The following is a 23708-nucleotide window of genomic DNA, read 5'->3' as shown; positions in this document are numbered from 1 at the left end:
GGGTGCATGCAGTCGGGGCCACAAGCAGGCGCATTTCACAAATGGGGCTGGTAGCACCAGCGTGACTCGCAGCTTGGAAGGAGGCGTGAGCATGCACATATGTATGTGCACACTGGCCAGCCATTCACGTAGCTCAGTGGCCAAGAGGCCACAGCCCGGTAGTGGGCCATGGCCCATAGATTAGGGACCTCTGCTCTAGACCATATTGGTGCATCCTAAAATTAAATAGCTATTTTTCTGAGCTTGGAGATACAGCTTCTTTAAGGGGCCTCTTACAGGTGGGATATGCATTTCCACACTCACTCTGAGCCACTGTTTAGGAAAAGAGTCCCATGTGAACCCTCTATGAGGACTACTTAAAAAGGGTTTATTAGAAAATGGTTGTTGGGTAAAACTCAGTGTAACAAAGAAAAGCCTCAATAGAGAGAAGGCAATCAGTTTCATAATTTATATGTACTAGTAGATTTCCTGTTAGTTTCTATTATTTTAGGTACAACAGCAGGATGTGTAAAAAACAGAAAAGCCACCTGCTCTTCTAACGCTATTATTAGTACAGAAATGTATACTCTAGCAACTTAGTTTTCTTATTTTCAGTTACATATTTCCTAACTTCTTGCTTCCTTTTTCCCCCCAGTTGGCTGGCATTTTAGCTATGTTGGTACTGCTTAGCATAAAGCCATGTGGGTGAAGTAGTGAGATATATAGTGAAGGCTACTTAAACTGTCTGCATAACCAGGATTTTTTTTAACTCCTTTTGATCTTTCAGTGCCTTTTTAGCTTTGGATCCAAAGTGAAGGACATGCATACAGTACTTACGTTTTTCAGCACCACCATTTACTTAATTACATTATTTAGAAAATATATACCGTATGCTACATTTTGATATAATTAAAGTGTTGGCATAACCATTAACTATATTTTGGGAGCCAGTATGCCGCAAATAACGCCATTAGGCGGCATCCAACAACCAAAGAAAAATGTGTTTAAAAAGTATATATACAGCAGCCCAAACTCATAGGATTCTTTGTTCTCACATGATGAGATTTTGATCATTTTTTTTAATTAAAAAATGACATGATTTTTTTTTAAAAAACTAGTTTATAGCCATGTGAAATTGTGGATGGAACCTGAATAGTAGAAAAGGCTGTAGGCCCATTTAATAAATATTAATAGGAGTTATATTGGATCTGTTTGAGCCTATGGAAGAAAACGGAAGGGAGATAACATTGGTGAAGATAAAAACTTGCCAAGCCAGAAGGGGCTAACACTTTTTTTTAAAGTCCAGAATATCCCAATAACATTCAAAAGCAGGTGAAACTCCATAACACTGAACTGTAGAAAGGAATACAATCAGTACAGCACAATCAGACTTGCAAGAGTCTCTTATTATAGCTAATGTCAATAAAAGTAGCTTTAGTTTAAACCCTAACAAGATGAGTAGTTGTGGATTCTGAAGCCAAGTGAGTCCAGACATAATCCATCTTTGACTCTGGATAGGATAGTGGTTCTGATAAAGGTGGTCCGTAACTGGGAGGTGTGTGGGAAGGAGGAAAGGAGAATTTTTACATACTGGTAGTTGCAGCCTTTTTGGATAAGGGGTTTTATTTACTGTCATTCAAGCACACTTTAAGGATAGGTTACTGAAATGTGCTTTACGTATGGCTGCTTTTGAGGACTGTTGAGAAGCTTCTGATGCAACATGCAGTAGCCTAGATAGTTAGTTATGGATGTCTTGTGATTCCCACTACTATGGGAGATGCTTTTGTTACTTTATGGGAGAAATTCAAGATGCTGATTGTCAGATATATGGCTCAAGGTCTGGATTGACCACCTTCATGTTGAATCTGTCCATAAAGATCTGGAAGGGAGGACTTGCTGAGGGTCCAACCACAGAAGCAATGCCATCATTGACAGCCTCAGATTTGAGCATTCATGGTGAGGATACTCTCCCCTCCACACCTTACAGTAACTTGGCTATATTGATACATGAAACATATGAAAACATGGAACTGTTGCTGAAACATATCTAGTACATCAAATAAACTGGAATAACTGTGGTGATCTAAAAGTAGCAGACAGCTGCTTGGAATGCAGGCATAAGTAGAACTACGAAGTGAAATGAAATTATAACTTTACGCTTATTTGTGCAAATACTATAAAAAGCTTGATGTAAACGTGATTCAAGGCTTCGCTTTTGCTGAAGCCATCAGCAAAATGCCCTTTGCTTCTGTGTAGAAATAAAGTATAGGTAGTCCTCCACTTACGACCACAACTGAGCCCAAAAATTCTGTTGCTAAGTGAGAAATTTGTTATGTGAGTTTTCCCCATTTGAGGACTTTTCTTGCTAAAGTTTGTTAAGTGAATCACTGCAGTTGATAAGTTAGTAGCCCATTTGTTCAATGACACTGGCTTCCCCATTGACTTTGCTTGTGAGGTCGCAAAAGGTGATCCACATGATCTTGGGACACAGCAACCTCATAAATCTGAATCAATTGCCAAGCATCTGAATTTTTGATCACATAATCATGGAGATGCTGCAAAGGTTGTTAACTGTAAAAAATCACATATTTCAGTGCCATTGTAACTTTGAACGGTCACTAAACGAACTGTTGTAAATCGAGGACTACCTGTATTTGGATTCCACTTTCCTCCACTCTGTTTGATTAATTGGCCCATAAACAAAGCCAGGGTTGGCACTTGGCCAATACACCTACAACTCAGACCAAGCACGCTCCGGCATCGGAACTTCTTCTAGGCTAGGGGTTCCTACGTGAAGACGCGCCCGGGCAAAACCCTGGCGTGGAACCGACTTTTCCATTCCAAGAAGCGCTGCGTGTATCGTTATAACGCCAATTTTCGTGGGGCACAGTGAGGACTCTTTCTTGGACGCGCAACCGCTGATCAGGGATTTTGGTGGACCTGTGGAGCCCGGAAAGGTGACAGATGTTATAAGGTGATACGGAGATGCGCAGGCGCGCTCCCGCGTTGCCTTTTGAATCGCGCGCCGTCCACAGCAAAGAGGATCCCGTTGCTTCGTCAAGCAAGCTGCGCTTCTACTACTTCGGAGTCCAGCTCACGCTCCACGCTCCATTCTTTCCGCCTCTCTTCATCACGTGCAACGGAAGGCCGTTACCCCTCTTCCCCATCTGCTGCGGCCTTAGAAGGTACTTCCGCTTCCGGGTTTTCTGCGGACGGTTGTTTTTCTTGGCGGTGGTGTGTGTTTTCTCCCTTTCTCCTCGTCCGTTTGGCGAGGCAGGAACGGGGCATCGGTGCATCGCGGGCGACGGAACTCCTTGCCCGGAGCTCGCCTAGATCCCTGCCATTCCGAGGGCAACGGCCGAAAGAAAGAGGTCGGTGAGTGTGGCTGCCGTTGGGCCTTTAAGATGCGGGTGGGCGGGCTCAGGAAAGAAAATGGGGCAGAGCTGGGGCTCTAGATGGCTCCGGGTAGAGAGGCGTCTGTTACGTACTTGAAAACGTTGTGCGCCCGGGGTGCCTTGGGAGGCCATTGATAGCCTGCTCTGCACGAGATGGAGCCCTAGGCTTTTCGTCCAGGGTATTGCCCTGATGGCGCTGCTGAAACTGTTGTTCCAAAACTGGGCCTTAGCTTGATGTCGAAGCCAATTGATCACCAAACACAAGATATGAAACAAAAGGACTTTTATTTTGGTACCAAGATATAAGTGGCTCCGGCTTTGAAAGCTACCAAGGCCCTAATTACAGTTTTACAGCAGTTTTTATAATCAGAGGTGATTCACATACACCCCTTTGCCCTCCCCCCAATACTATATGCATAATATATAATATTGATTGGTTACCTGGATTGCAGCGCCCTAAAGCTTGCTTGCTTGCTATGCAAAATAGCTAAATGTCACGCCACCTAGTGCCCACCTCAGGTCATGGGTATCTTGCAAAGCTTCTAGTTTTCTGTGCCAGCTATGAGGTTTTGGGTTTTCTTGTAAGTGAGCTATTCACAGTGGTTTCTGATAGATGAACCTGTGAATCTGTCTGCTTCTTTGCTCCTGTAGCCCCCCTCCCTCATCCCCCACCCCCTGCAGCTGTCCTCACAATGCTATCAACTGTTAGCAATCTTGTACTGCAAATGCTCTAGTGAGCAGAAAAAAAAAGTTGTTTAATTGTTTAAGAGTAAATGTTTCTCTCACAATTCATCTTCCCCACTCTCATGCCCATCACACCCACACCTGGGTCCTATCTCCACATTACTCTTAGACAATTAAACAACTTCTTCTGATCCCCAGGGCCTCATGTGCACATATATTCTTTCATCTGACCCTTCAAAACTAAGAGGTGCACCACAACCAAGGGGTTGAGAAATGTGGCCACCTTAAGGCTGGTGCGGGTTGGAAAAGGTGCTATTCTGATTTTTATACAGGTGGTCCTCGACTTCCAACAGTTCGCTTATTGACCCTTTGAAGTTACAATGGCACTGAAAAAAAGTGACTTAGGACCATTTTTTCCACACTTAACGACTGTTTCAGCATCCCTCATGGTCACGTGATATACATTCGGATGCTTGACAACTGGCTCACACCACGATTGCAGTGTCCCGGGGTCCACGTGATCCCCTTTTGCGATCTTCTGACAAGCAAAGTCAATGGGGAAACCAGATTCACTTAACAACTGTGTTACTAATTTAACAACTGCAGTATTCACTTAACAAATGTGGCAAGAAAAGTTGTAAAATGGGGAAAAACTCACTTAACAAATTTCTCTCTTAGCAACCTAAACGTTGGGCTCAATTGTGATTGTAAGTTGAGGACTGCCTGTATGTTCCCCTGCTGTTTAATTTGCGAGCTGTTGGCAGTCATTGTTAACATGTATCTAATCTCTCCAATGTGAGTTAACTACTTTCAGAAGTGGCACTGTGTTGTCTTAAAAATGTGTGTGTATATCGGCTTCACCTTGGGTAAAAACTCTTCGTGGGTCTTCATAATTTTTAGGTGAAACCAATATGAAATGAAGGTCATAGTGCTACATTCTCAGAGCTATAATTTTGCACTGTGGCAGCACTACAGCTATTGAAAAGTAATGCCTGGGTTTTTTTTTTTAAATGGAATACTATACTCCTGAAATTACAGTGAAATTCATAGATGCAGTCAGTTTGCATGGAATGAACTATACAATCAGAAATTGTTCATGTCACAGTGAAAAACCTTGTTTCTGAAACACTGATTCTAATGCATTTTTAATTGTGGCTGACCATCAGATCTCAGATTTAATTTTTATGTCCTGTCTTTGTGTCTTAAACCATTATTTGTACACTGAATAATAGCAGAAGGCTCCTTATAGGGCACAGTACCTTAATATTGCTCCATACTGTTCTTCTGTCTCTGTTTACTAGAACTAATAGTGAAATATTTGGTTTTGTTTGTGTTTTAACTGTAGCTTTCTATTGAATCCTAATTATTTAATTATTTTACTGCTTCCCAGTTAGACAGCAACAGCCGGAATGTAAACATGGGAATACCACCTTTTAATTTGACAATGTTTCTGGATTATTAGAAAATATAGAAACATTGCATTAAGAGTGTTTTTGTAAGTTACATTTGTTTTTTATGAGTATCCATAATATTGTATCAAGGTTGAAGTCAGAACAGCATAAATTGTTGTATAGCAATTCTGCAACAGAGAGGATGGATAATATTTAGGTTTTCTGTTTTATTTAGTATTAATATTGTTAAAATATATTTCATCCTTGGATACGAATACTTGGGATTTTTATGGGTCTTAATGGTGTATATGTGGATTACATGATTTTTAATTGATAATTATGCAACAATTGGTGTCTGTTTGACTGGACCATATTTATATTGCTTCATATTTATATCGGAAGTCCTTATTAAACAACAGTAATTGGAATTTCTATTACTGAGTGACATGGTCATAAGATGCAACATCATGGGACTGCATAATAGTAGTAATTCTGGCTCTTTTGATTATTATTGTTAAGTGAATTCCATGCTGTTATTAAGCATGACATCATGTGATCATCATTTGCAATCTGCTGCTGTGTTTTCCATTGATTTTGCTTATCAGAAACCTCCAGTGAAGGTCGCTGGTGGTAATCATGTAACTGCAAGATGCTGCAACCGTAAGTTTGAGGAATAGTCACATGTATCATTCATTCAGTGTTGTCATAAGTTTGGTCATCTGCTATATGAATCTGACTTTCATTTCCTAGAAGAATACCTTCACAGTAACCCTCAGGATCTAATTGTAGGGGAACGATATAATTCTTAGTGGCAAAGGAATCTCTGGTCTGATTTTGAAATGATACTGGTGTTGTTATTGTATATACCACAGTTTTAAGGCAACTTCCATCCATGAGTCAAACTAATTAAGGAACTTCTTTGGTAGTAGTCCATGCTTAACTAATTGTTAAAACAGTTGAATCTAGTATTATATTTTCTGTAGAGAAAGTTCCTTCAACTTTATGCCTATGTGTACACTCCTGTTTATAGGGGAAATTAGAGCAGTGAGGAAACAAGATATAAGGTAAAGCTTGGAAATTTTTTAATATTTAAATAACATTTAAAGTTTGTGTCAGGAATTATTTGCTAGACATTATTTGAACTGTAATGTTTGCATTCAAGGAAAAGTATTAAAGCTTTAAAGCTTTAGGAAGGTGAACCTATCTTCAGCATAGAATACATTTTCCTAAATTGTCTTGTTCAGCCAGCAGAGAAGTGGCAAAATCCTAGTCTTTTAGTTGAATGCTCCATTTTAGTGATTAGCTTCGCTTTAATGATTTTCCTCAGAACTTCAATTGTTGCTCCAATGTTGGGTATCCAAGTTAATGTGGAGTTGGAAAGAACCTAGTCTTTGAATTTGAGAAACACCCAATACCTTTGCAAAATGGCCGTTTTGTTCCCCAATAATATGAACTACAAGGACTTCAAGCAAAGCAAAAAAAAAATTTTTTTTATTAAAGGAGTGGAGGTCTAGTCTTTATGGAGTGGAGGTCTAGTCTTTATATGAGGTACAAAACATTTGATGTATGTCAGATATATTAGAAAGCGACAGTCATTGATGTGCAATAAAGATTTTGTTTGTTTTTATTGTTGTTGTTAATTGCGAAGTCGTGTCCGACCCATCGCGACCCCATGGACAACGTTCCTCCAGGTCTTCCTGTCCTCTACCATCTTCTGGAGTCCATTTAAATTCACACCTACTGCTTCAGTGACTCCATCCAGCCATCTCATTCTCTGTCGTCCCCTTCTTCTATTGCCCTCAATCTTTCCCAGCATTAGGCTCTTCTCCAGTGAATCCTTCCTTCTCATTAGGTGGCCAAAGTATTTGAGTTTCAACTTCAGGATCTGGCCTTCTAAAGAGCAGTCGGGGTTGATCTCTTCTAGGACTGACCGGTTTGAACGCCTTGCAGTCCAAGGGACTCGCAGGAGTCTTCTCCAGCACCATAGTTCAAAGGCCTCATGTCTATGGTCCAACTTTCACAGCCATACATTGCAACTGGGAAAACCATGGCCTGGACTATACGCACTTTTGTTGGCAGGGTGATGTCTCTGCTTTTTAGTATGCTGCTAGATTTGCCATAGCTTTCCTCCCCAGGAGCAAGCGTCTTTAATTTCTTGGCTGCAGTCCCCATCTGAGGTGATCTTGGAGCCCAGAAAAATAAAATCTGTCACTATTTCTTCCCCATCTATTTGCCAGGAATTGAGAGGGCCGGATGCCATGATTTTGGTTTTCTTAATGTTGAGTTTCAAGCCAACTTTTGCACTCTCCTTCTTCACCCGCATCAAGAGGCTCTTTAGTTCCTCTTCGCTTTCTGCCATCAGAGTGGTATCATCTGCATATCTTAGGTTGTTAATATTTCTCCCGGCAATCTTAATTCCAACTTTTGATTCATCTAGCCCTGCCTTTCTCATGATGTGCTCTGCATATAAGTTAAATAGGCAGGGCGACAGTATACAGCCTTGCCGGACTCCTTTTCCAATTTTGAACCAATCAGTGGTTCCGTGTTCGGTTCTCACTGTTGCTTCTTGACCCCATATAGGTTTCTCAAGAGACAAATGAGATGGTCTGGTACTCCCATCTCTTTAAGGACTTGCCACAATTTGTTGTGATCCACACAATCAAAGGCTTTTGCATAGTCAATGAAGCAGAAGTAGATGTTTTTCTGGAACTCCCTAGCTTTCTCCATGATCCAGCGTATGTTGGCAATTTGATCTCTAGTTCCTCTGCCTCTTCGAAATCCTGCCTGTACTTCTGGTAGTTCTCGATCCACATACTGCTGGAGTCTAGCTTGTAGGATTTTAAGCATAACTTTACTAGCATGTGAAATGAGTGCAATGGTGCGATAGTTTGAACATTCTTTGGCATTGCCTTTCTTTGGAATTGGAATGTAAACTGACCTTTTCCAATCCTGTGGCCACTGTTGAGTTTTCCAAATTTGCTGGCAAATTGAGTGTAGCACTTTTACTGCATCGTCTTTTAAGATTTTGAATAGCTCAGCTGGAATACTGTCACCTCCACTAGCTTTGTTGTTGCTCAGATTTTCTAAGGCCCATTTCACTTCACATTCTAGGATGTCTGGTTCGAGGTCAATGACCATCTCATTGTGGTTATCTGGGATGTTAAGCTCATTCTTGTATAGTTCTTCTGTGTAGTTTTGCCATCTCTTCTTAATCTCTTCTGCCTCTGTTAGGTCTCTGCCATTTTGGTCCTTTATCATGCCCATCTTTGCATGAAACGTTCCCTTCATATCTCCAATTTTCTTGAAGAGATCTCTGGTCCTCCCTATTCTGTTGTTTTCTTCTATTTCTTTGCACTGTTCATTTAAGAAGGCATTCTTATCTCTTCTAGCTACTCTTTGGAATTCTGCATTCAATTGGGTGTATCTTTCTCTTTCTCCTTTGCCTTTCGCTTCCCTTCTTTCCTCAGCTATTTGCAAAGCTTCCTCAGACAGCCATTTTGCTTTCTTGTTTTTATTAGACTTTGAGAAAAGATAGAAATCTTTAGATAAAATATATCACATCTCCTTCTTTCTCACCCAGGTTTCTTTATTTCTTAATACTTACATCTTTGTTCAAGGATTTCAGAATAATGTACACGATTGTTTGATTGGTGTCATTTTGACCCTGAAAAGACTAGTATTTGCATAACAAAGCAAATACACACACACATACACACATACTAGCGATAAACTCTAAAATTCTATATAAAGTAATGAATAACTACTGCAGCATTTTTCAGTTTCTGTTTGAAGTGAAATGATGTTTAATTAGCAGGCTTGAAATGGAAGGGTATCTTTGTATTCTGTTGCTTATTTCTACCATTTGACCTTAACTTGGAACTGCTCATAGCAGACTTTAATCTAAAAAACTTTTTTTTTAAAATGTTGCTAAGATTTTACAGGAATAATGCATAATAATTCATACTCTTCTATTTTCATTATTGACAATACAGGTAGTCCTCGACTTACGACCGCATTTGAGCCCAAAATTTCCATTGTTAAGCAAAATAGTTGTTAAGTGAATTTTGCTCCACCTTTCTTGCCACAGTTGTTAAGTGAATCACTGCAGTTATTAAATTAGTAATATGATTAAGTGAATTTGGCTCCATTCCCCCCCCCCCTTTTGACTTTGCTTGTCGGAAACCAGCTGGGAAGGTTACAAATGGTGATCGCCTGACCCCCGGGACAGTGTAATTGTCATAAATACATGCCAGTTGCCAAGTGGCTGAATTTTGATCACATCACCATGGGATTGCTGCAGTGGTTATAAGCGTGAAAAACAGTCACATGTCACTTTTCTCAGGACTGTTCTAACTTTTAATGGTTGTAAGTTGAAGACTACGCGTAATAGCTTCAACAGATGGCTGCTCTTTAAAGTCTAGGATAGGAAATATGGACAACAAAACTGAAACTCAGGCTTATTTTGAAAAACAAGTTATTTTTAATTGTATACTTTTCCATGAAAAAAAAAAAAACCACCGCTGCGTCCTGCAAAGTGGCGCTCCTGCCTGCTGCCATGCTGGCAGCGCCGACTAAAGGCTGCATGTTCCAGCCTCACCTTGCCAAGGAAGGGGATGGCAGCCGAGGCTATAGCAGATCTGCAGCTTGTCAGCAGCACTCAAAGGCTGCCCAACTTTACTCTGGAATGTTGGGGTTGGAAAATGGAGGGGTAGGGCCGCGTTTGGAGGCCTGGCAGCACCTGCTGGAAAGCCTCTTGCTTTTCTTCCTCTTCCCCCCCCCCCCCCCCCGGCAGCTACCTCCTTCAGAATCTTCCTGATGCCAACGGGCCTGTTGCCAATAGATCCACCTGCTTCGTCCTACAAAGAAGAGCTCACCCAGTGCTTCTGCCCGCTGCTATGCCGGCAGGTGGATGTACGTGCAAGTCCCGCCTCAGTTATGGCAATGAGCAGTGACTGCGTCTGGGCCCAGGTGGTGAGGAGAAGGAACCGGTGGCTGGGCTGCCTTCTGGCCCACTGAATTCGGGGTTTTTCCTTTGATTGGGGGCATATGGCCTGACCCTCACCAAAATGCAAATCTCTCTCTAAACAGGGATTGGGAGGCTGAAGGGAAATCTTTGTGGCCCTGCAGTTCTAAAATCGATGGGCTGCTGCTGGGGAGGAGAATCAAAATAGGGCAAAACAAGTGTAATCCACCATGGTTTATTGATTGCAAAGTTTTCCTCGGGTTTTGCTATCCCTTCCTGGGCTATTAAAATCACATTGGCAAGGTCTGTACTGAACACCTGGCTGCAAACTACTCAAACGGATTTTAGCCTAGCCTTTTGTGCAATCCCAGGCCACATTCTGGAGGTAAGATGATGTAGTAACAGGAGAGAGCTGCAAAATTAATTTGTTATTTATTCTTACCTTTAGCAGCAATAACTACGTTCATTGACGACTTCGCTAGCAACCTGCAGGCTGTGAACTTTCCTTTCCCCCTTGGGGAAAGAATTCAGAAGTACTAGATTTATTTTTTCCTGCTAATTACAAATCTATAATCATTATTTTTTTTCAAACTATAGCCCAGCCCCCCAACAGTCTGAGGGACAATGAACTGGCCTCTTTTTAAAAAGTTTGAGGACCCCTGCCATAGACATTTTAACTATGAGCTCCACCTTCTTTATATTTAAAAATGTTTAAAAATTTTCTAATTTTAAACAGCTTTAAATAAGAGGCTGATATACTGCTAAACAAAGCACCAACCTCCCAACTTTTATTTTTATTTTCAAGAATGTTCAGGAATCTAGCATAATGGTTTGGAGGTGTTCTTTAAAAAAAAACCCGCAGTCCACTCTTTGCCTGTGAATATGCTTATTGCCTACCTATAGTTTACCTTGGCTGATCTCTGAAGCTAAATGAGATCATATCTAGTTACTATTTAGATGATGGAACAGGCTATTGCAGTTCTGTTGGCTATACTGGAGAACCAGAAGAACATTCTGAAAGGAAATGGTGACAAAATACATCCATAATATCTGCCAAAAATGGCATAGCTGCAGTCATCAGAAACCAACTCCAGTTTGAAAGTGTCGTAACAGGTACATATCTAAAAGTATGAAAATTTGTTCCCTAATAAAAGTAAGAGTTTCACTTGTCCCTGTGTTTTATGAGCATCTTATACCTTTTAAATATTCAAAGACAGCTTAGTTGTAACTTTGTGATCTCATGGTATGTAGATTTTTCCCCACTTCTATGCTCCATACATTTTACAGGCAATCTTTGGAAAAAAAGTGAATGCAGAAATAAAAATAATAATTTCCAGTGCTTTTTACAAATCTGTCTGAGAACTTCTTGCTCCATGTCATGTACTAATTCAGAAAGTATTAAAGACTTGAGTATTTTAGTCACATGCTTATAATCTGTTTTCAGTGGATAGTCTATTTTCTTTTTTGTATAAATTGTCTATCAAATGATTATTTTATAGATTGTTTTACACCGCTTATTGTGATTTCTTATAATAATAACAATAACAACAACAATAATAGAGTTGGAAGGAATCTTGGAGGTCTTCTAGTCCAACCCCCTGCTCAGGCAGGAAACCCTATACCATTTCAGACAAATGGTTCTCCAGTCTCTTCATAAAAACTTCCAATGTTGGAGCATTCACAGCTCCTGGAGATTCAGCTGGAGCTGCATGAGGCATTTCCTGCCTTGGTCCTGTTGAGGGGGAGAGAAGAGAGGATATAAAAGCGGGGGGGGGGGAGAAAAGAGGATATAAAAGGAGAGAGAAGAGAGGATATAAAGGTGGGAAGAGAAGAGGATATAAAGGGGGAGAGAAGAGGACATAAAGGGGAGAGAAGATATAAAGGGGGGAGAGAAGAGGATATAAAGGGGGGGAGAGAAGAGGATATAAAGAGGGGAGAGAAATTTGTTAAATGAGTTTTGCCCCATTTTATGACTTTTCTTGCCACAGTTAAGTGAATCACTGCAGTTGTTAAATTAGTAACATAGTTGTTAAGTGAATCTGATTTCCCCATTGACTTTGCTTGTCAGAAGGTTGTAAAAGAGGATCACATGACCTTGGACAATGTGACCTTAATAAATATGAATCGGTTGCCAAGCATCCAAATGTAAATCACAAGACCCTGGGGATGCTGCAACGGTCGTAAGTGTGAAAGATAGTCATAAGTCACTTTTTTCAGTGCTGTTGTAACTTTGAACAGTCACTAAGCAAACTGTTGTAAGTCAAGGATTACCTGTACTTTATCACTTTTTTCCATTGTTTTTTTTTGGGGGGGGGGTCATCAAGTTTTTGACACCTTGCTAGGCAACTGGTGGTACTCGAATATTGCCATATCCTAAAAGTGGCACAATTGGTGAAAAGGTTGAAAAGCCCTGCTTTAGTCTTCTCCCCAAATATGAACTGTTAAATGGATTTCATCACAGCAACAATTAACACAAGGCAATCAAGGTTAAGGAAAGCAAAGGAAAGTAAAGATAAAGAAAGCAAAGGAAAGTTGAAATAAGATCATAAGCACAGTTGTGACTGAGTTGCTGGTCTCAATTGGGGTTCTTAAGCAAGGATTCCTTGTAATAAGCTGTGACTAGATGAAAAGAAATATGATCACAATTGAGCCAAAATTTTCTGTTGCTAAACAACAGAAGAACATTGCGGCATTCTTCTCCCCCTGAAAGACTTCCAAAGCAGAGCTGCAGTTTGTTTGGTGTGCTTTGAAGTACAAAATCCTTTGAAGTCATAAATATAAGTCGGCTGCCAAGCATTTGAATTTTGATCACGTGACCATGGGGATGCTGCAACAGTGCAACAGTCGTGTGAAAAACGGTCGTAAGTCACTTTTTTCAGTGCTGTTATAACTCCAAATGGTCACCAAATGAATTGTTGTAAATGGAGGACTGCCTGTAATTGTTCAACCAATATATTTTACTGTTGGTCAGATTTCATGTTGAATATTGCATATAATTCTGGGCATTGTGTTTTAGAAAGAATGTAATAACTATTATTTATATTAGACAATACTATTAAATATTATCAAGGCTATGCCTGAATTTTATTTGGTCTGTATACATGATATACTTGGTGGTCCGTTGGAGCATTGCTACCATATGGGAATATTCTCTGAATTTTTTCTCTTTCTGGTTTTTGTACAGTTTAGTTGCCAGGTTCCCACATTCAGAGATAGAACTAGAAATTACTGCTTTATTATATTCCAGGAAATGGTAATCAAAGAAAATAGTTGACGGTTTTTGAGCAAGTAGGTGTAAGAATGCACAATGTACCAAGTTGGATCTGATGACGTTTCATGTTCTTTTGCATCCCAAAACAGGAGACTTGAAACTCCTTTTATCTCTTTATTCTTGCTCTCCTGTTCAAACAAGTCTATCAAATTAGGCTAGAATTTTCTAGCCACTACAGCCTGACAGGAATGTTTTGTGGCCATTGAATGATAATCCTGTTGGTTTCTACTAGGTGCATATGCTGGTGTCATATGCTGCACTCAGATTAATGTAGTTAATCTCTTTGTCAGCTCCAATCACCAATCAAGAATTTTCATGGAGAAATGATCACAAATCTACTTTTTATCATTATGGAAGCAAGCCAAAAATCTTTGGAACAGTGTTTGGTGGAACTCAAGTGAGCACAGTATAAAACAAGGGATGTTGGTGATCAGGAAGAACTCTCAGTAATACATGGCACATTGAAATGTAGCTCCTTTTAAGTGAGGCTGCTGATTATCTAATATATTGATTGTGGTAGGACTGAGAAGAGATGAGAAATCTGTTTCTGCTTCATTTCTTTGGAAAATGCTCTGCTGCTTGAACCTATTCACTGGGTGACTTCTCTACAAAGCAAAGAAATATTTAGGATTCAAACGGGATTCCTCCTTCCACCTAGGTCAGGGTTAGGCAACCTTGGCTCTTTTATGACTTGTGGACTGTCTCAGGAATTCTGGGAGTTGAAGTCCATGAGTCATAAAAGAGCCAAGGTTGCCTACTCCAGACCTAGGTTTTCCCAAGCTTTCTTCTTTCACTTCTGTCAACTGTCCATAAACATTTAAAATGAAATGCTGGGTAAGCTGACTTGACCACTGTGTGTTTAGGAGCAACAATACGCTTGAATCCACCTGGAATGGAGAAGAAATAGTGTGATAAATAGATTCTGACAGCTTGTTCAATGCACAGCTTTCTCTTTTTTAATGAACACTATGGTTGTCTGTTCGTTTGCATTGTATTGCATCTTTCTGATACAATAGTTGCACGTATTCCTTATGCTTAATATATTGAGACATCTAAACTTTCATTAAAGATTTACCTCACTCTTGCCTTTGAATTTGGAGGCCTCTTCTAGTTTGGTGGCCTCTTTCCTCTGGTCTTAATAGATAGGCAGTCAAACATATAGAGATGAGATAAGGAGTAAGTTCCAAGAATGACATCTTTCAAGAAAGAGGTCAGGAGCCCTAGCATGGAAAAGGAAGTTTCCAAGAAAAGTTATGTTAAATGTCAGATGTGGTGGGAGCTGGAGGTAACCAAGACCTAGAATCAACACTTATGGAAAATCTGATATGGTAAACAGTTCCAACAAGCTGCCCAATATCAGGAATACCATGCAGGAGAAATGGAAAAGATAGCATATACAGTTACATGTTGGCTCTGAACTTGTGAGATATAGCCAAAACCAGACTTCAAAGAACAGCATAGAAAAGGATTATGTTTGGTAAAAACATTCATTGGATTTTTGGGGGTTGGCATATATTTGCATCTTCCAAACTCATCTTTAACTAGACTTCCAAGAACATTCATTGATCTTTCAGGTTTGGTCAACCTGAAATTCCATGGGTGGGTATGCGTAGATTAAATTCCTATTGTGGAATTAGAGTGAATGTGTTTTAAATCAATTAATTAAAGTAAAGTTGATTAAAACACTATTTGGGAAAAGCCATATTAATTGTTTAAATTGTAATTTTTTTCACTACCTTGGAAGATGATGATGTTTCAAATGAAACTGTGTAAGCTGCTTGAGATAAAGTTTGATGCAGGTTTCATTACATTGGATAAATATTAATTAATTTTCAATTTAAAATGTTCAGTGATGTTTCATACCAAACAGATACAATTATGAAATTATAAGAAGGAACTAAGCTAGATTTAGTTTCCAACACAGGTAGTAGAATAATCAAACTCTTCTTGTTTATTTTGGATATTTCTTCAGCAAGCAAATATGTATAAATTGTTTTAAGAAAAATCAATCACATGCATTTTTACCAACTATTTAATTAAACATTTTTTTTAAAATGGGCAGTTCAAGTCAGAACAATTGGATGATGATGGTGCATCATTGTAAAAGATACACATATTTTCATGTTTTTTGTTACCAAATTGTTTTCAGTTTTGAATAAATAACTTGAAAGAAAAATATTTTTCTACAGCAGCAGAAGCATCTGTTGCTATTAAATTCTAAATTTCTGCTTCATTTATCTCTGAATTTTGATGTTTACATGATTTTTTAAAGCATTTAAGGTGTGTCAAAAGTCAACCCATGTAGACAAAGTCAGCCAGATAGACAATTTGTTACATAAACTATCTTAAATGTTTGAATTGGTTGCCATTTCTAAATACTTCCTTACTTACACGTCTTTTGAATATTTCTAAATAACACTTACCCTGAAAAAATTAGTAAAACTTACTGTGATTGGCCTGTGGGGCCTGACTTCCATCCTATATGTCTTGAATGGATCAACAGTTCCCTTTACATTTATTATAGTTGGTGTTATATGGATGAATGATTGATTGCTAGATGCCCATGTTATAGCTTCTTTTTCTGCAGTTAAAGACTGATCCTAATATGGATTATTGAGAATAATGGCAAGAAGGTGAGCTGAAGGCAGTATTTGTCAACAGTTCTCTTTTTCAAATTTATACTCAGTTCCAAATTTTAGCAGCATGAAAATTGTTTCTCTGAACTTTGTTCAAGGCCACAGAAATAGGCTGTTCGTTAGACTACTAGCTAAAGTTCATTTTCTCTTTAGCCCCAACTTAAGAACTTGAATCCTAAAAGTTCCATCTGTTTCTTTTTGATTGCTGCCATCAGAATAGAATAAAATAGTTTTTGATAACACCACAGATATTCTGCTAACTTTTTCCATCAGGAATCTTGTGGGAGAGTCAAATTTGATTTTTCACCTGGTTCTCTGTTGCAATTATTGCAGCATTGTGAGATATGGGAAGCAGACATGGGAGCAGTTTAATTGATGTGAGAAGAGGCAGGAGAGCCCAAATGTGGGAGCTGTAGGAAAGGAATGTTTCAAAGAGATTTTGTCTTCATTGGCTTGCAATATGCCCCTCTGGGAATTTACTTTTACAGTTTTTGAAATGATATTGTATGAGATGACCAAGCTGACCCTGAGGGGAAGGGGTCAAAAGCATATGAGCCCACAAGAATTCTAAGTTCAGCCCACCTTGAATTCCATTGACTCTTATCTACCACCTATTTTCCTTAACTGTTAATAGTTCAGATTCTTGTAGAGAGCTTAAACTTGCAATAAATCTTTATACCCATTTGAACTGGGGACTAATATTAAATATGCCTTTCTGAAATCTGTGTAGTTCTCACTAATTGGATTTGCCAGCTGTGTGAGATTTGACAAAAATGCTTGTGAAAGGACTTTACCACGTCTGTGACAGTCATCTTTGTGACTGAATCACTCTTCGTTGTTCTTGTTGTTGTTAAGAGGCATACTGAATGACAGCTATATCTGTATGCTAATTCTTCTGGATTTTTCCTCATCATCCCTCTCAAGCAGAGAGTAGAGAGGCAACACAGCAAGGTAAGGAGCCAAAGATGCTTGGGTGGTGGTGATGGAATCCTGGAAGGGTTGACACATGCAAATGGCTTTCCGTTCAAGATTGAAAATCCTTATTGGATTTCAGCACGGAGAACTTTTAGCCGCTGAGTGCAGCCTCCCAGGGTCTCCCACAAACATGCTGAGGTACCCTGGACTCGTAATCTGAGATTCCATCTGCTTAAAGACTATAGCTGGGAGAGCCAGAAATGCGGTTGTTGAGCAAAGTAGTCATGTGTCTGCTCAGCAACCAAGATTTGCTCCCAATTTTGGCAATAAGTTGAGGACTACCTATATTAGCAGTCCCCAACATTTGCGGCTTGGTAGGTAGGCCAGCTGGGGGAGGAGAGGGCAACCAAACTGCGTGAGCAGCTGTCCAGGGCATGTGCAGCTAAATTCGCATGAGCAGTGGACTAGCACACATGTGAGTGCAGTTTGGCTTGTGCAAGCTGAGCTGTGTGCACATGCGCACATGCGCTAACCCACTGCTCACATGGCCTGGTTGCGAATAGGCCATGGCCCAGTAGGGGGCCGAGGCCCAGAGGTTGGGGATCCCTGACCTATATGACATAATCAGCATATTTAGTCATGTTCCATTCAACTTCTTTAAAGCTAAAGCAGCAGTTCCAATAATAGTATATATTGAGCAACCACATCTTGCATTTTATTTGTATTTTGCATTTTCACACCTTTTTCTTACCGAGAAGTACAGACAGTTATTCATTTAAGTATAGTCTATCTTTTATGAGCAACTGCTATGATTAGGTTTGTTTTGTATACAGCTGGACCAGGAATTTATTTCTTAAAATTTCTATGTGGCAGAAATATTTTCCTACTTTCACTTTCCAGTTTATTTTACACTCCTGTCTTTTGCATGAACATTTTATTCATTGACCTTGTCTTTTTATTTATATGTTTATTTACCACAGTTTATATGTAACTCTAGTCCAAACAGTACTTGGAACAGCTTACAATATATTGCAAACGTTAGAATAAAATTGGCGATAAAGCAGACTATAAGTGCCTCGAGTGACAACTTGCTGATCTTGCTTTACTTATTGAGGGACTTTTTCATATTAATTTCTTGGATACCTGATGCATCTATATAAAGTGATTTAGACAAATATAACCTGATATCTGGGGGTGCAGATAACCAACAATCTGGTCTCTCCACACGTCATCCTTAGTGAAGCATGCAAACCACCGCCTGCATTTCCTGCGTCGGACGGGGAGAACGCATTTCTCTCCTTCTGTCCTGGCCACTTTTTATAGAGGCACGCTTGAAAGCACTTTAACAAACTGCATCGCTGTCTGGTTTGGTGGCAGCAGTGCCTCAGATAGAAGGTCCATACAGACAGTGGTAAGGATAGCTGGGAAAATCATAGGAAGCTCACTCCCTGGTATTCAGGATGCTGCTTATAAGCGCTATGTGCTTAGAGCTCAGAGCATTGTTAGAGACCCTCACAGACCCACTCTATGGTCTGTTTCTGTTGCTCGCCTCTGGGAGGAGGTTTCGAAGTATTTCTAGCAGGACTACCCGATTCTGTAATAGCTTTCTTCCCTATGCCATCCGTCTGATAAACTTGCAAGATTCGTATCTGGCTTCCCCTTTAACTTTGCTTGTCAGAAGGTCACAAAAAGTGATCACATGATCCCGGGACATTGCAACCGTCATAAATATGAACCAGTTGCCAAGAGTCCAAATTTTGATCACATGACCTCAGGGACACTGCAACGGTTGTAAGGGTGAAAAACGGTCATACGTCACTTTTTTTTAGTGGTAGTGTAACTTTGAATGTTCCACTAAATGAACAGTTGTAAGTTGAGGACTGCCTGTACTGTTTCTGACTAATACATCTTATTAAAAGGAATACGTTTTGTGAGCTTCAGGTCACTTCATCGGATGCATAGAGCGGTAGACTGATATAGAGCTCAAATTGGGGTGATATGAGGGAGCAAAGGGAAAGGAAGATTAGTTAGTTGTGCAGATGCAGGTTACATACAAGGCAGATTATAATTACCTTACAAATTAACAATTATGTATTTACAAATGGTCTTTCTTGACACATTCTGAGATTGCCTGAAACCTTGTGCTACATATCAGAGGTCCCCAACTTTTTGGGCATCAGGGACCAGTTCCGTGGAGAGAGGTTTTTCCATGGACTGGAGGGTGTGTGGTTTTGTATGCTGCCTGCATCCCACGGATGGGGCTTTGCTTGTTTGTGTGGACCGGTACCAGTCCACAGACTAGGGTTGGGGACCCCTGCTGTATATGAGTTCAGTGATGTGTTGCTTGATGGTGGAGTTACAGCCCTGCTTTTTAAAAACAGTCACTAGAGGTCCTCTATGATGTGTCCTAGGAGGTTGCTTTGGGGTCTTCCATTTTCACAATTTTCCTAAATCTCTTCCAGTTCTGCATCACTGAATACTTTATTGCTGGTAATGAATCTTCTGTTTTTGCTGCTGCTTCTGCTGCTGTTCCTCCTCCTCCTCTTCCTCCTCCCCTTCTCCTCCTCCTCCTCCTCCCACCCTATAATTTGCAAATCCATATATCACCCTTCCTCTTCCTCCATCTTGTTTCTCCTCCTTCTTTCCCTATAATTTGCATATCCGTATATCCTTCCTTTTCCTGTAATTTGCATATTTGTAAATTTTTGTTGTAAGTTCTCCTTCAACGCCATTGTTATGACCCTTCAATTTCTCTATTATTTTAGGGCCTTTTCAATGGTTTTTCCATCCCAGCAGAAAACATGACAGACGGCTGGGTAGATTGTCCCTCCTTGGGCCCTGGCTGGAAACGTCGTGAAGTCTTGCGCAAAAGTGGAACAAGGAGTGGACACTCAGACACCTATTATATAAGGTAATTCTGTTTGGGATCATATTGGAAAAAGGATACTGATACAAGTTTCTCATTCCTAGGCAAAAGCGTTCAATCTTTTCCAAACCATTTATTTGGTAAACTTTGAGGGGGAGAAGCATTCTGGAGTTTCATGGTTGCTCAATTTATCCAGGGCAACAATTGTCAACTGGTCTGTTTCCAAACATTTGTTTACTCCATTCAGAGAAATACTGTTGTCATTTGTTACCATGAATTGTTGCTCTTGTTTTTTCTACTTCATCTAAGGTCGTATGTATGAGAGTTGCATAAATTCTACAAACAATTAATTGGAACAATGAATATTGCATCAGCAAACTTAAACTCCTGTATCTTTTTGACTTAGAATGTACTAGATTGTCCCTTGATAATTATTATTCTACCTTGTTTCCCTACTCTATATGACAGATATGCTTATCTAGAGAATTGTTGTAATGATTATTGAGAGATTGCATGTAAATGTTTTATAGAGGTTCCATTATAATTATTATATGCCATATCTGCAAAGAACGCCGGGCATATTAAAGACAAAAGTATATCACAATTTTTTTAAATAAGGTTAATGCAAACTAAATGAAGAGTAGAAAAAAGAATAAAAAGTATTAAAAAAGAAAAAAGTAAAGAACAGAAAGAAAAAAGAAAGAAAAGTAAGAATGTAGTAAAGAAGAAAATAACTATACAGAAGTCACTTCCAACCTTTATTTCAAATATAAAAATCAATAAACAAATAAAGCATTGTCATGGCCGTTGTGCTCTCAGCAACAGTTCATTAAATATTGCCAGAAATAACACATTTATATTAATTTTGATCAAAAAGCAACTTTATATTTCTTCCTTTCATTTCTAACAATTGTAATCTTTAATTGATTCAAATTGTCACAGAACTTGGTTTACTTTGATTTTTTTTTTTTTTTTACCCCAAGATTCATCCAAGCTTTAACAAACCCTTTTTGGTAAATCTAATGTAAAAGAATTATCTAGGTTACTCACTTAGTTTATTATTTATAATTGCCTTTTGATTTTTTTTTTAAAAAATCAACTGATTTCTTTTGTATGTCCAACCAAAACATTTTTTTTCCATATCATTCATGTAGCCTGTCACTTGTAGATCTCCTTTCACTGCTAACCTAATCACTGTCTTCTCAGATAAAACTTTTTTCCAAAACATCTTTTGGACATATAATAGTTTATCCATAGAACCCAACATTGTTTTTGACATTGTTCATATTAAGTATCCTTCAGTATCCTCCAACATTATAATATTTTGCATCTTTCTATAGCTGTTAATCAGGTTTATGTATTCTAGTTTCCAGGTTTTAAAATTTTATTTATTTATTTATTTTAAAAAATAATAACAGAAAAAAAGAAACAAAACACAAAGAAAATCACCACATCACCAAAAGGAAAAAAATGCATAACGAGCTTTTAAAAGGTGAAAAAAATACAATAAAAAAGGAAAAAGGAATCAAAATATAATGTATTATAATGATAAACAGTTTTGATTTTATATGATGCAAATATGCAAATATGTATACATTTACTTCTAATACACATATAATTATCATGGTTTATTTTAAGCTACTTTATTGTGTATAAATAAATATAAAGTCTACATCTACAGGCAATATGTGGCGAGTGTAATTAGGTCTTTGATCACTTGCAGTCTCCTTGGGAGGAGCAAATGTCTGGAGTACTTGTGGGTGATTTCTCATCCTCTATTTGTTTAGAGAGTTTCAAAGACTGGGTCTACTCACCAGCTCTTTGTTGCTCACCACAGTCCATTTTTCATGGAGCCATCTTAAGTCTGCCATTTCTTCCTCTGGAAGTCCACATACAGCATAATTAAGAATGTATTAATTTATCCTGGTTCTTGGCATTCAGTGATACAGCCTAGGTCAGCTTCTCCTACTAGAGAGTCAAAATGTTAGTGAAAAACACCAATTTGGAAATCAACTCTCTTCTGTCTTTATGCCCATCATCACCACTGAGAAAAATAACTATATAAAGATAGATCCAAGGGGGAAATATATACACATTACATTAAGGTTAAGCATTACCTTAAGTTTATCTTGACTCCTGAACACTTTATGAACATGTCAAGCTTTTTAGAAACAGTATGGGTATACCTTCTAACCTCCCAGTCTAATCTCCATCCATTGTATTTGTTGGTCTCCCATCCATGTAGCAATCAACCAATCCAATTCAGTTTCTGAGCCCAGATGAGGTCAACTAGATATAATTATAATTGGATATGAAGACCAAATAAGAGATTTCTAGCCAGGGATGGATGGGGAGCAGAAGAGGTGGGCATAGAGAAAGGGTCTATAATTTTGTCCTTTCCCCCAACTAAAGATTCTTAAAGGCTGTGAGGATAGGAGATGGTTCTTCAAGATCAAATGAATTCTGAAAATAGGTAAAGTTAGCAGATGGTTCCTAGTATTATTTCTTTGGGAACAATAAGGCAGAACTCTTGGTTACTGTTGCTAAGATATTAGGTGACCTGCTTCCCATAAAGCTTGAAATTACATATACTAACAAAGACCTTGATTCATTTTTAGCATCCACGTTGGTCTTCTAATAGAACTTATTACAAAATGGAAATTTGATATAAGGTGGCTTTTGAATTCCCATTGCCTCCTATTTATTCAGATCAGGTGTTCTTATTTTCATTGTATTTTTTTTTCTGAAAGTTTCTAATAATAGCTTCACTTATTCTCCAGCCCCAGAGGAGAGAAGATCCGCAGCAGAGTGGAGTTATTGAGATTGCTGGGATGCTCACGGGATCTGACTGATTTTGATTACAGGAGAGGAATTTTTGTTGAGCCAAACACAGAGGTATTATTATAGGTAACACTGGCTGTGATAGCCTAATTAGTTGCTGTGAATTCTGGTCAGAGTCATATGGCTGCCACCTTCCAATTAATCCCAGATTTTTAAGTATTTTTGTTGTTTATTTTTCCAGAGTAGATTTTTTTTATTTATGTTTATTTTGTTTGTACCGGCCCTTCCTTTATTTTATCCTCATAATTACTTTGTGAGATAATTTAATCTGAGATATACAGATAATCCTCAATTTATGATTACATTTGGAACAGAATTTCCATTGTAAATGGTTTTTAAATGGATGGTTGTAAGTCGGGACTACCTATAGTAGTTGATCTATGATTAACTGGTGAGCTTTTTCCACTTGTACAAGATGATCCTTTTCTGTGAGCATCTGTTATCCTTGTCTTATGGGGGAAAGACCATGCTTAATTAGTTTTGCTAGAAAGTCTATAGTTGAGGTGATCCATCGGCTGAAGGATGCATGAATTTCTATTTTATATATTGGTTGACTTCCTAGACTAGGAATAAATAACTAGACTATAATGCCTAGTAGCAGTGATAGTATATATTAAGGTTAACTGTCTCCTCTGCCTCTTATCTCCTCTTGCAGGCCCTGCCGTCAGCACCCCTCTCACCTACTGAAGGAAGTCCTCAGAGGGTGAGTGTACATAGTCTTCTCAAGCCAGAACATTATGATATCTAGATTGGTAGTTTGGTTGCCA

At 38.9% G+C, this 23708-nt stretch overlaps 1 protein-coding gene across 16 annotated transcripts in view; it reads left to right on the top strand.

Annotated features, from left to right (window-relative positions):
- The first annotated feature begins 2551 nt into the window (after positions 1-2551).
- MBD1 (methyl-CpG binding domain protein 1) overlaps positions 2552-23708 on the top strand; it is a 74570-nt gene continuing 53413 nt past the window's right edge. For 11 of the 16 annotated variants that reach the window (XM_039320422.1, XM_039320417.1, XM_039320433.1 and 8 more), the window contains exons 1-4: positions 3174-3350; positions 20000-20145; positions 22881-22995; positions 23597-23644. In XM_039320422.1, the coding sequence (XP_039176356.1) occupies positions 20036-20145; positions 22881-22995; positions 23597-23644 (273 nt within the window). In that variant the 5' untranslated portion in view covers positions 3174-3350; positions 20000-20035. The other 5 variants (XM_039320421.1, XM_039320418.1, XM_039320420.1 and 2 more) reach the window with 5 other exon arrangements.

The sequence above is a fragment of the Crotalus tigris genome, unplaced genomic scaffold (genome assembly GCF_016545835.1).
Source record: "Crotalus tigris isolate CLP2741 ecotype Arizona unplaced genomic scaffold, ASM1654583v1 scf7180000023637.1517150, whole genome shotgun sequence".
NCBI lineage: Eukaryota > Metazoa > Chordata > Lepidosauria > Squamata > Viperidae > Crotalus > Crotalus tigris.
This window is presented reverse-complemented; position numbering and strand designations above follow the sequence as displayed.